General features: G+C 45.2%; 1 protein-coding gene across 1 annotated transcript in view; it reads left to right on the forward strand.

Moving 5' to 3' along the window:
• The window catches only part of QRSL1 (glutaminyl-tRNA amidotransferase subunit QRSL1), a 30,453-nt gene extending 20,839 nt beyond the window's left edge, over positions 1-9,614 (forward strand). Inside the window, exons 10-11 of the mRNA XM_062186561.1 lie at positions 2,721-2,926; positions 7,935-9,614. Coding sequence (XP_062042545.1) covers positions 2,721-2,926; positions 7,935-8,158 — 430 coding nt within the window. The 3' untranslated portion in view covers positions 8,159-9,614. The remainder of the gene's footprint in view (positions 1-2,720; positions 2,927-7,934) is intronic.
• The last annotated feature ends 4,435 nt before the right edge of the window (positions 9,615-14,049 follow it).

Here is a 14,049-nt window from a genome sequence, read left to right on the forward strand (position 1 = left end):
GTTTCTTCTCACACAGGCACAGGGATCTCTCTGCATGCTGAGCGCTCTCTGTGTGCTACTCCCTCTTACTCGCTACTTTACAATTTCTCACGATCTTTTTCATTTTTTTTTTTTTTTTAAATTTTTTTGACAGAGTGGACAGTGAGAGAGAGACAGAAAGGTCTTCCTTTTGCCGTTGGTTCACCCTCCAATGGCCGCCGCGGTAGGCGCGCTGCGGCCGGCGCACCGCGCTGATCTGATGGCAGGAGCCAGGTGCTTATCCTGGTCTCCCATGGGGTGCAGGGCCTAAGCACTTGGGCCATCCTCCACTGCACTCCCGGGCCACAGCAGAGAGCTGGCCTGGAAGAGGGGCAACCGGGACAGGATCGGTGCCCCAACCGGGACTAGAACCCGGTGTGCCGGCGCCGCAAGGCGGAGGATTAGCCTAGTGAACCGCGGCGCCGGCCTCTCATGATCTTTTTCTCCCTGAACTTCAGCTCCCTGTCTTTGTCTCCCAACTCTGCTTAGGTCTGTTTAGGTTCCTTCTCTCTGGACTGAGACCAAAAACTGCCTCTAGGCATTAAGGTGGAGAAATCAAGGGCCCTACTTCATTTACTCTCCTGCTCTCCAAATTCTGTCTCTTAAGCATCATTTTGGTCTATTGTCTGAAAACAGTTTTCATATATTTTATCCAGTTTTCTGATTTTTTTTTTTTTTGACAGAGTTAGACAGGGAGAGAGAGAGAGACAGAGAGAAAGGTCTTCCTTCCGTTGATTCACTCCCCAAATGGCCGCTACGGCCGACGCTGTGCCTATCTGAAGCCAGGAGCCAGGTGCTTCCTCCTGGTCTCCCATGGGGTGCAGGGCCCAAGCACTTGGACCATCCTCCACTGCCCTCCCAGGCCACAGCAGAGAGCTGGACTGGAAGAAGATCGGGACTAGAACCCGGCACCCATATGGGACGCTGGCGCCACAGGCAGAGGATTAACCAAGTGAGCCACGGCACCATCCCTTCTGGTTGTTTTAAGAGGTCAAGATAACTCCCATCCCCATCACTCTATCACATATGGAACTGGAAATTCTAATTTTGAAGCATATTTTAAGTAGGAATAAATTTAATAGAAAACATTAGTTTTATAAAATCCAGGGTTTTTTTTTATTTTATTTATTTTTTTAATAAAATCCAGGTTTTTAAATTGCTATTAATACAGTATTCAAATGACCAACTGCCATTACTGTTGTGTGAATTTTATGAGATGCCTGCATTCATCTATATGTTCTGTAATCAAATGATAGTTTGAGAAAATCTAGAGCAAATGATAGATGAGGAATTTCTAGAGCAACTCTTCTGGGTAAGAAGCATTTCACATTTTCATATCATTTTAGGTGGTCCTCGGTAGGGCTGGAATTGTTACCTCCACTTCTGCAGTTTAACTGAGATTTACAACAGTTAGTTCTTTTGCCAGCCTTCTTTAACAACCTCGGAAGGATCTAAAAAAGTTTTCCTGGGGACATTTGACCCATCAGTTAAGATGCTGCTGTGACTTCTGCACTGCGTATTAGAATGCCTGGGTTTGCGTCCTGGCTCTGCTTCCAGTTCTAGCTTCTCGCTCATGCGCACCCTGGGAAGCAGCAGATGATTACTTATGTGCTTGGGGCCTTGCCACCCATGCGGGAAACCCAGATGGAGTTTCAGGCTCCTGTCTTCCCCTGGGCAAGCCCTGGCTATTACAGGCATTTGGGGAGTGAACCAGTGGATGGAAGATCTGTCTGTCTCCGTTTCTCTCCCTTTCAAATAAATTTAAAAGCAAAATAAAAATTAAAGTTTTCTTTTTCCTTGGTTTGCATCTTTAGCCATGGTTACTCCTATGTTTGGCTTTTTCCTCTTTCCCTTTTCAGTCAAGTGAGGATCTTTTCTTGAATCCCAAATGTTTCATTCCTAGACTATGCCTAAAATACAAAGCTGCAAACACTGCATGCTTTCTTCAATGTCTTTTTCCAGATTCTACTAGGACCTACTCCTGAGAGTGTTTCCTAGCATCTAATCCAGATGGCATGTTAGAATTTGGCAAAACCTCTGAGTCTTCAAAATAATTACCTATCATCATTCTATAGATGAAATAAAATATTATAATAGGAGATTGGGGTGAGCCTCTGGAGATCTGTGGTCTATCCACCTGTTCCACTCCCTATCTCCGTAACTTTCAGAGGACACTTACTTGCTATGAACTTGATTTTCCTCACCTGCAAATGAATGTTCTGGCTTAGTGATGTTTCTGGAAGTGTTAATATTTTGTGATTACACGAGGGGACTTCAAAGAGTTCATGGAAAATGGAGTTAAAAGATAAATGTATTTTGGTGCAAAAAATATTTGAAATCTGTGCATGTTGAGAGATCTTCCAAAGTTCATGTGTATCATGAGAAAAACTACACAGGGATTTCAAATTCGCACCAAAGCACTTATCTTTTAATGAAATTTTTCCATGACCTTTTTGAAGTCCCCTATAAGTGTGGAATTATATTTAGTAGTGAATTCTGATCAATTTCCAGATAGTCAATCTTCTAGAATAACGTTACAGTTGGACAAAAGTCATCTGTGTGTGTTCTTAGGAATCTTAGTGATGCCTGCTCATAAAAGCCAAGAGTCAAGGGGTTCATTAACAAACCTCGTGAGAGAGAACTGATTCAAGGAAAAATATAAAAAGCCCTTACCAGAGCCTCTATTTTTTTTTTTTCTGCAGAAACTATGAGGATTATTTCATCAAAGCACAGAAAGTGAGACGCCTCATTGCTAATGACTTTGTGAATGTTTTCAACTCTGGAGTGGATATCTTGTTAACTCCCACCACCTTAAGAGAGGCAGTGCCGTATTTGGAGTTCATCCAAGAAGACAACAGAACGCGAAGTGCTCAGGACGATATTTTTACACAGGCTGTAAATATGGCAGGTGAGGATCCCTCAAGAACCTTCTGGCTTTCTTCCAGTTCTTAAGCAGATAGCCTCGTCTTCAGCTTACGATCTAGACAGATCATCGGCTAAAAGCAGTAACCGGTATTCCATGATGCTTTGGAATGTGTGTGCATGTACACACTTGCCACACACACTCACATGTGTATTTTTTCCATTTTTATTTATTTTCATTTTATTTGAAAAGCAGAAAGAGAGACAGACATAGATCTCCCATCCAAAATGCTTGCAACAGCTGGGGCTGAGCCAGATCAAAGCCAGGAGTCTGGAACTCAATCTGCGTCTCTCCCATGGGTGGCAGGTACTCAAGGACCTGAGCCATCACCTGCTGCTCACAGGTGTTCACTGGCGGGAAGCCTGGGCTGGAACCCAGGTACTCCAATATGGGGTGTGGGTGTCCAGAGTGGCGTCTTAATTGCTATGCCAAATGCCTACTCTCAAAGGGTATGTTTTTAACTTTTGTTTTGAAACCTTTCAAAACTATAGGAAAGTTGAAAAAGTAGTATAATGAATACCCACATGCTCTCCTCTTGAATTCTTCTTTGTAAACTTATCGCCTCATTTACTTTCTTTTTCTCTGTCTCTGTCTCTATGCACACACACACTCAGTGTTTCTTGCTCACTCGTTTGAAAGAACGTTTCAGATACCATGACACGTTACCCCAAATGCATGACCCTTCTAAGAATAAAGACATTCTTCATAACTACAATCCCGTTATCACACCTAAGAAAACAATAATTCAGTAAGAATCCGAATATAATGCATATTCAAATTTTATCAGTTGTCCCAAAAATATCTTAAAGTTTTTGCTTGGGCTGGTGCTATGGTGTAACAGGTAAAGCTATACATGCAGGTATCCCATATGGACACCAGTTCATATCCTGGCTGCTCCACTTCTGACCCAGCTCCTTGCCAATGGCCTAGGAAAGCAGCAGAAGATGGCAAGTGCTTGAGCCCCTGCACCCCTGTGGGAGGTCCAGATGGGGTTCCTGGCTTCTGGCTTCAGCCTGTCCCAGCCTTGGCTGTTATGGCCGTCTGGGGATTGAACCAGCAAATAGAAGATCTCTAACTCTTTCAAATTAAAAAAAAAAGGTTTTGCCCTTTATATTACATTTATTTATGATATCTTTTTTTTTTTTTTTTGACAGAGTTAGACAGTGAGAAAGAGAGACAGAGAGAAAGGTCTTCCTTTTCCGTTGGTTCACCCGCTATGGCCGGTGCTGCACCAATCTGAAGCCAGAAGCCAGGTGCTTCCTCCTGGTCTCCCATGCAGGTGCAGGGCCCAAGGACTTGGGCCATCTTCCACTACCTTCCTGGGCCATAGCGGAGAGCTGGACTGGAAGAGGAGCAACCGGGACAGAACCGGCGCCCCAACCGGGACTAGAACCTGGGGTGCCAGCGCCGCAGGCGGAGGATTAGCCTAGTGAGCTGCGGCGCCAGCCATGATATCTTTTTAAAATCTAGAGCCTCTTGCTTTTTTTAGAACTATATCTGGCTGATTTTGTTGTTTTTTTTTTAAAGATTTACTTATTTATTTGAAAGTTGAGTTAGACAGAGAGAGAGAGAGGTCTCCTATCCACTGGTTCACTCCCCATATGGCCACAACAGCTGGAGCTGGGCCTATCAGAAGCCAGGAGTTTCTTCCAGGTCTCCCACGCAGGTACAGAGGCCCAAAGCAGTTGGGCCATCTACTACTGCTTTCCTAGGCCATCAGTGGAGAGCTGGATGGAAAGTAGAGCAGCAGGGATTCAAACCGGCGCCCATATGGGATGCTGGTACTACAGGCAGCAGCTTTACCCGTTTTGCCACAGTGCTGGCCTCTGATTTTGTTTCAATCATCAATTATAATGTAGGAAACTCAAGAGGAAAAGAAAAGTCTACTGTATTTACCCATGCTTTTACTTATTGTGTTCTTTTTAATCACTTCGTTTCTGTTCAGAGAAATTTTTTTTAGCCACTCTTTTAGGATAGGCCTGCTGGTGACAAATTCTTAACCTTCCTTCAGAAATGTCTTGATTCTGCTTTATTTTTGAAGGTATCTTTTTGTTTTAGTTTTTTGCTGGAGGTAAGATCTGGTTCAATAGTTCCTGCCTTAAGCACTTTAAAACTACTGTGCCAGGGCCAGCACCATGGCTCACTTGGCTGGTCCTCCGCCTGCGGTGCTGGCATCCCATATTGGCGCCAGGTTCTAGTCCAGCTCTCTGCTGTGGCCTGGGAGGGTAGTGGAGGATAGCCCAAGTGCTTGGGCCCCTGCACCCGCATGGGAGACTGGGGGGAGGCACTGGCTCCTGGCTTCAGATTAGCGCAGCACTAGCCAGAGCATCCATTTGGGGGGTGAGCCAGTGGAAGGACATTTCTCTCTCTCTCTCTCTCTCTCACTGTCTGTTTAAAAAAAAAAAAAAAAAAACCTAGTGTGCCACTTTCTTCTGTCCTGCAGTTTCTGATCAGAAATCCTCCACCTTTTAATTGTTTTCTTTTAAATAACACTGACTCTTTGAAGAGTCTAGTCCATTTGTGTTTTACGAAGTCCACTCATGATCTGGATTTATCATATTGGTAACTTCTGATTGGATTTAGCTAAACCTTTTTGGCAGAAATACTATGTACTCTTCCCATCAGAAAACAGTTAATAGCAGCTTGTCCCACTTTGGGAAACTAAGTTGAACACTTTGTTAAGGAGGTAGCTGCTATATGTTCTCCTTATCAAGAGACATCATTGCTTTTTGTCATTTAAAAGCAATTTATAAGCGATGCTTGGATACCCGGTGAATAAGCCACTGCTCAGTAATTTTGAATCCAGTTCTAGCAGCCATTGATCATTCTGACCTGAATTAAATCACCGTCTAAAGAATTACCAAATGCCAACATCTCTAATTCTGTCATTCCTGTTGGTATTAGCTAGAAGATGTCTCCAAAGAAGAGCTTTTCTTTTTGTTTATATGTGGTGTACTAAAAGGAATTACTGTAATCATTATTTTTGATGGTCAAATCATGCTCAATTTGGCCAGTCGGAGCCAAATTGCATCAAGTTGTATGCATCCTCTAGACCTATCCCCGTTAATTTTGGAAAACTTCCTTGTTCTTTAAAAAAAAAAAAAAAAGATTTATTTATTTATTTGAAAGTCAGAGAGAGAGGAGAGGGAGAGGGAGAGGCCTTCCATCCTCTGGTCACTCCCCAGATGGCCACAACGGCCGGAGCTGCGCCGATCTGAAGCCAGGAGCCAGGAGCTTCTTCCGGGTCTCCCATGCGGGTGCAGGGGCCCAAGGACTTGGGCCATCTTCCACTGCTTTCCCAGGCTACAGCAGAGAGCTGGATTGGAAGAGGAGCAGCCGGGACTAGAACCGGTACCCATATGGGATGCTGATGCTTCAGGCCAGGGCGTTAACCCGCTGCACCACAGTGCTGGCCCGGAAAACTTCCTTGTTCTATGGTATAACAAGATATCTCAGGATCTTGTACTTTCTCTGTCCTAGTGCTGGAATTAAAACTACCCTGAGTTAATGGATCTAAAACCTGGAATTAAACTACCATGCGTTAACTTCCCATTTAATAGATTAGCAAAAATTCAAAAGCCCAGCAACATGTTGTGTTGACAAACCTGTCAGAAAAGCAGCACTCTGGGCCAGCGCTGTGGCATAGTGGGTAAAGCCTCCGCCTGTGGCGCCAGCATCCCATATGGGCACCAGTTCGAGTCCTGGCTGCTCCACTTCCAATCCAGCTCTCTGCTATGGCCTGGGAAAGCAGTAGAGGATGGCCCAAGTCCATGGGCTCCTGCACCCACGTGGGAGACCCAGAAGAAGCTCCTGGCTCCTGCCTTTGGTTCGGCGAAGCTCCAGCTGTTGCAACCAACTGGGGAGTGAACCAGCAGATGGAAGACCTCTCTCTCTGCCTCTCCTTCTCTCTGTAACTCTTTCAAATAAATCTTTAAAAAAAAAAAAATCCAGCTCTCTGTTATGGCCTGGGGAAGCAGTAGAGGATGACCCAGGTGCTTAGGCCCTTACATCCACATGGGAGACCCAGATGAAGCTCCTGGCTTTGGATCAGCCCAGCTCCAGCTGTTGCATGCATTTCCAGCAGATGGAAGACCCTTCTGTCTGTCCTTCTCTCTGTAACTCTACCTCTCAAACAATAAATAATATCTTAAAAAAAAAGGCACTCATTTTGCTGGTGAGAATTCAAAATATTATAACTATTACAGGGGAATTTGGCAATATCTAATTATAGATGTGTTTATCCTTTCATGCAGCAATCTCTCTTTATCTGAGAAACTTTGAAGGATACTAAAAAAACATGCGCCAGTGCCGTGGCTTAACAGGCTAATCCTCCACCTTGCGGCGCTGGCACACCGGGTTCTAGTCCCGGTCGGGGCGCTGGATTCTGTCCCGGTTGCCCCTCTTCCAGGCCAGCTCTCTGCCGTGGCCCAGGAGGGCAGTGGAGGATGGCCCAAGTGCTTGGGCCCTGCACCCCATGGGAGACTAGGATAAGTACCTGGCTCCTGCCATCAGATCAGCGCGGTGCGCCGGCTGCAGCGCGCTGGTCGCGCCGGCCATTGGAGGGTGAACCAATGGCAAAAGGAAGACCTTTTCTCTCTGTCTCTCTCTCTCACTGTCCACTCTGCCTGTCAAAAATTTAAAAAAAAAAAAAGTCACAATTCCTTGTGACATTGTGTGACATGGTCAGATATTACAGACAACCTAAATACCAAACCATAGAGAACTAATTGAATAAATTATTGTAAAACTTTGTAATGGACTATTGTACAGCTATAAAAAAAAAGAATAAAAGTCTCTGAACTGATACAAGAGTAATTTTCAAGCTACATTGTTAAGTGAATAAAGCATGGGAGAAAAGCATATCCATAGGATAAAATTTTTTGTTGCCTTTTTATAGCTTACATGGTCTGGGCCCTGTTGGTACTGAAAGGTAGAAGAGGTGTCTGCTTGTAATGGCGAGCTCATCCACTCACAGTTTCTTTCTTTCCCTCAGGACTGCCAGCAGTGAATATCCCAGTGGCCCTCTCACGCCAAGGGCTGCCTGTAGGATTACAATTTATTGGACCTGCATTCTGTGATCAGCAGCTTCTTACAGTTGCCAAATGGTTTGAACAACAAGTACAGTTTCCTGTTATTCAACTTGAAGAACTCATGGATGACTGTACTTCAGTCCTTGCCAATGAAAAGTTAGCTTCTGTGTCTCTAAAACAGCAGTGATGAATACGTAATGAAATTAAAATGACTTTTAGAGATTCTCTACCCTGGAGAGTCAAATGATCTTGGCTGGCTTCTTGTAATTAGGTTCATTATCAACACAGTCATTCCCTAGAATCACTTTTTAGAATTCCTGTGATGTAGTTAATTAATTATAAATAATCTGTCAGTACTTATTAAACATCCACTAAGCGTAAAATGCAGGATTTCTATTATAACACAAGATAACATGTTCATAACAAACAGTGCGTTCTGCAAAATGTTGATTGTAACGAATGCTTACAGCAAAGTAACGTTAGGGATAAACTTCTCAAAAGTTGTACATCCTTGTAACTCAAGCACTAATAGAAACAGTAATTGTATCTCCAGAGACAACTGGAGAGCCCAGGCAGCAGCTCATTGTGTGGTGAAGGCTGCCCCAGGGGATGTTAAAAAGCACAAAAAACAAGCAGGAGGGAGTAGTCCTGAGCACAACCCTGAGGGGTTGTGTGTACTGGTGGCAACGCCACCTGCCGGCACCTGAGTCCTGCAGGTCGGGGCGTCCTCTGGCGAGGAGCCCCAGCTGCAGGCCCTGCTGTTATTTATCTAAAAATAGAGCTGAAGTGACTGAACACTTGTTTCCTTTCCTCCTCAGGGTTAAAGTTTTTACTTCTGCTGTTGCTGCCCAGAAGCCAGAACAGTTCTCCCACTCCATTCATTCTCCCGTTTACCAATCACGAATGAGCTCACTGAGATCTCACAAACATTTGTTGTAACCTAGCAGACCATACTAGACTGAAACTTGGGAGACAGTGGAGGGTGATTTTGGTGAGAAAGGTTAAAAATATACAAGTAGTATACAGTATGAAAAACTTGCAGATAATTTGGTGAAACTGCCAAAGAGAGGTAGCCCATGTAGGATCCTCTGACCCCAGATTCTCTGTTCCTTAAGCTTTCCTTACCCTCTTGATTCTTATAAGTGTCCTCTATTCACGCCCCCACCCCCCTTTTTTTATTTGAAAGCCAGAGTTACAGAGAGGAGGAGAGAGAGAGATCTTCCATCTGCTAGTTCACTCCCCAAATGACCGCAACAGCTAGGGCTGGGCCAGGCCTAGGCCAGGATCCTGGATCTTTTGGGTCTCCCACCACATGGGTGCCAGGGACCTAAGCACTTGGCCCATCCTCTGTGCCTTCCCAGACGCATTAGCAGGGAGCTGGATCAGAAGTGGAGTGGGGGCTGGCGCTGTGGCATAGCAGGTGAAGCCGCTGCCGGCATCCCATGTGGGCACCAGTTCATGTCCCGGCTGCTCCACTTCCAATCCAGCTCTCTGCTATGGCCTGGGAAAGCAGTAGAAGATGGCCAGGTCCTTGGGCCCCTGCACCTGCATAGGAAGACCCGGAGGAAGCTGCTGGCTCCTGGTTTGGGATTGGCGCAGCTCTGGCTATTGCGGCCATTGGAGAATGAACCAGCAGGTGAAAGACCTCTCTCTCTCTCTCTCTCTCTCTCTTTCAAATAAATAAATAAATATTAAAAAAAAGAAGAAGAAGAAGTGAAGCAGCCGGGTCTCGTGTCGCCTCCCATATGGGATGCGGGTGTTGCAGGCGGAGGCTTAACACACTATTCCACGATGCTGGCCCCTATTTGGGCCCCATAAGACCAAAGAGATATTGAAGGGAGTCTGTGCTTAATATTTGACAAAATATACTAAAAGTCATACACTTCCTCACTATGAGGATCCATCACTGGGTTTCTTTGTCATTGCTAGAAACACTTTGTCATTCTGACCAGGTGTTGCAATAGGCACTTAAAAATTGTTGATAAATGAAAGTAGAAAGCCGAGCTTTAATAAATTCACATTGGTTAGTAAGTAAAAATTATTTTCTAAATATGAGGTACATAAAGAAAAAAATCAGAAGCCTGGCACGTGCTATTGGAGGAATTAAAACCTGTTACCTGTTACTTTGAATTCAAAATTTTTTCTCCTCCCTGGGTTGTGCCTACTCCCAAATAATCTGATAAACTATAAAAGCTTTATGTGAGGGCTGGCATTTGGCGCAGTGTGTTAAGCCGCTGCCTGTGACCCCCCAGCATCCCATATGAGCATCGGTTTGAGTCCTGGTTGCTCCACATCTGATCCAGCTCCCAGCAAATGCACCTGGGAAATGCACCTGGGTCCACATACTTGGACCCCTGCCACCCACCTTGGGAGACCCAGATGGAGTTCCCAGTTCCTGGCTTTGGCCTGGACTGGCCCTCCCTGTAATTGCTATATATGTCTCCATCTCAGTCTTTCTGTGTGTCTCTCTCTAGCTCTGCCTTACCAATAAATAAATAAATCTTTAAAAAGTTTTGTTATGTGCCAGACTCACTAACGTTTGTATCAATTTTGACTGAACTCTGAAGAGAAGAAACCTGCAAGAGAATTGCATTACTTATACTAAAAGGATACCATCTTCAGTGAAGGCACTAATATGATGTACAAAGCCAACAAATAAATCTTTGCCCTGGTCTTTTTATCTATGTACAATTTGAAAGCAAAAATTTTCAAAGAATATTTGTTAACTTGTGCTTGTACCTACTTGAGCTGCACTAACGGTTGGAATCTGCAAATAGAGAAGTGAAAGATGTATTACATAGTAACACCCAACTCACATGAAATGATACTTAATTTGGTTTTCTTTCTCCTCCATCTTTCTCGTCAATCTAAGAGATCACCTTTTGCCAGGTCTGCCTGGGAATGTGAACGTTTCTGTGTCAGCTAATTAAACCTCTGAAAGTGTTAGCAACAGGGGCTTCTGAAGGGCCACAGGTGTTGATGAGCTTTTTAAAAAAAAAAAAAAAAAAGATTTATTTATTTATTTGAAATTCAGAGCTACACAGAGGGGGGGGGGTCTTCCATCCGATGGTTCACTCCCCAGTTGGCCACAACGGGCTGAGCTGCGCCCATCCGAAGCCAGGAGCCAGGTGCTTCCTCAGTCTCCCACACGGGTACAAGGGCCCAAGCATTTGGGCCATCTATTATAACCCAGCAAGACAGTAAGCAAAAGTTAGAAACAACAACAAGGCCAGCGCTGTGGCTCAATAGGCTAATCCTCTGCCTTGCGGCGCTGGCACACCAGGTTCTAGTCCCGGTCGGGGCGCCGGATTCTGTCCCGGTTGCCCCTCTTCCAGGCCAGCTCTCTGCTGTGGCCTGGGAGGGCAGTGGAGGATAGCCCAAGTGCTTGGGCCCTGCACCCCATGGGAGACCAGGAGAAGCACCTGGCTCCTGCCATCGGATCAGCGCGGTGTGCCGGCCGCGGCGGCCATTGGAGGGTGAACCAACGGCAAAAGGAAGACCTTTCTCTCTGTCTCTCTCTCTCACTGTCCACTCTGCCTGTCAAAAAAAAAAAAAAAAAGAAACAACAAAAGCTTGCTAGAGTAGGAAAAAAAAAGGTGATGAGATCACAAAACTTGGCACCCTGACACCACACAGACCTAAAGGAGGACGCAGGGAAACCACGTCCTGTTGGCCCACACTAAGCGATACCATGAGCGTCACCTGAAAGCAGGGAGGTTCACAGTACCCTCTGGATGGCCGTGTGACACCAGGTCCTGAGTAACTTACCTGTTGTGTTTAATGAGACACTGCAGACGCAGTGGAGAACAGAAGAGTTTCCCTGGCTAGTTCATAACTCAAGCAGTATGTACACTAGAACACAAACTTGAAAATGCAATAGAGGCAAATAACACGAGGAAAAACCCAGCCAACATTAAGTATAAGTAATCACTACAGGATTTCAAAGAGCTTTTTTATTTCCCTTTATACCGCAATGGAATATAAATCCAAAAAAGGATTTGAGGCAGTTTATTAAAAATATATTATTACAATGGCATAAAAGTAAATGCCTGTGGAAATCGGTCAAGTGAAAATAAAAGAGGGGAATAAGGCTAAAACCAAGACTCAGATTAAAAGCAGATGCTAAGGCTAAATAGTGTGTGCACAGTGGGAAATCCCCCAGTTGCCTTCCCAGTGGGGTAAGGCTACCGGCTTTAAAAATCACACAAACCTGGGTTTGAATCTATTACTGTCATTTACAAGCTGTGAACCTTGCCTAGGCCTCAGTATCCTGCTCTGTGAAGTAGGAACACTGTTCCTCATGGGGCAGGGTTGAATTTCAGTGGTGCACTGAGAGCACCTCGCATGAGGCCTGACATACAAGAACGCAGTAGCCTGGAGACATAAGTAGATGCTCACAATCATGGAGTGATTTTTCTTACACAGACCCCATGGTAGACTAACGGCATTTAGTCAATTTAATTGAATGATTGCACTAAGGACCAGTTATATCCCTCCTTGATGATCTGGCTTCCTCTGAAATAAAGGTGAGAATATCAGGAAGAATGGTGGGCTTTATATTTTTGAAACAGATTTTGGGACCTCCCCTACTCTAAGAGTTTCTGATTCCCTAGGGCAGGGGAGGACCCCAAGAATTTATTTTTAAGATTTATTTATTTATTGAGAAGAATGTCAGAGGAACAGGGAGAGATGGAGAAGAGATCCTCCACCTGCTGGTTCACTCCCCAAAGCGGCCACCACAGCCAGGGCTGGGCCAGGCCAACCCAGGAGCCAAGAGCTCCATGCAGGTCTCTCATGTGGGTGGCAATTCCACTGCCTTTCCAGACACAATAGTGGGGAACTGTCTCAGAAGCAGAAATCTGGGATGCTAACCATCACTCTATGAGATGTTGGTGTTGCAGGCGGCAGCTTCATCTACACCACCATGCCCTTGACTGCATGTTTTTAAAGCAATTTTGGTAAGCTTTGATGCAGAATTGGCCACCACAGGGTTCAAAAATTTGGAGGTCTTCAAAGGCCCTTATTCTCGGCCAGCCAAATGAAGGCACCCCCAAAATGGTAACCCCCATAGCTGTGGGGAAAACATTCTCCACAGAGCCAAATCCGTCTTCATAAAAATCAGTTTCATTTCAACATATACACAGATAGATAATTAAGGCCCCCAAATACTGTCTCTTACTGCAATTACTGTAACGTGAAATTGTTTTTAAGGCTCATTTATTTGAAAGAGTTAGAGAGGTGGGGAGAGGCAGAGAGCAAGCTTCCATCTACTGGTTCATTCCCCAGATGGCCGCAAGTGCCAACAGTGGGCCAGGCCGAAGCCAGGAGCCAGGAAGTTTTTCTGGGTCTCCCACATGTGTGCAGGGGCCCAAACACATTGGGCTATCTTCTGCTGATTTCTCAGGCACACTTTAAGGGGGCTGGATCAGAAGTGGAGCAGCTGGGACTCAAACCAGTACTGCTATGGGATGCTGGAATTGGCTGTTTTACCTGCTAAGCCACAGTACCCATCTCAACACGGGGAAATGATAAGGTATATACTACCAACAGCTTGCTAGCTAATATATCCATCAAGGAGAAGCAGCTAACTCAATATTCAGTTCTAAACAATGACACTCCTTTCGTGGCCGTCTCTCCTTGGAGGGCCACCTCCCTGTTCTAAGAATGTGGTGAGGAGGAGCAGGGGCAGGGGAAAGGAAAGGAGGGAAAAAGAGTCACAGCACCCCTGGGCAAGGAGCATCTAGAACCACGGTCATGTTGGGGGCCCGAGCCCCAGGAAGCGGTCCCCTGGTCACTTGGAGTTCCTCAGAGAGGAGAAGAAAAAGAAGTCCTTGGTACCTTGGCCCTGTCCCATGGCTTGAGGGTCAAGACTTCTCCAGACCATTGCATTACTGTGTTTAACCTCCATAATGAAATGTGTGCAATTACCAGCCCCACCTTACAGATGAGGAGCCTGAGTGTCGGGGACAATAACAAAATTGCTGGGGTCACCCACCAATGTCAGGAACCCCAAGTCTTAAGTCACTCTTCTTACTCTGAGTGTCCCCAGAATATTCACTAAGCATAAAAGTTTCTTGC

This window comes from Lepus europaeus, chromosome 3, assembly GCF_033115175.1.
Source record: "Lepus europaeus isolate LE1 chromosome 3, mLepTim1.pri, whole genome shotgun sequence".
Classification (NCBI taxonomy): Eukaryota; Metazoa; Chordata; class Mammalia; order Lagomorpha; family Leporidae; genus Lepus; species Lepus europaeus.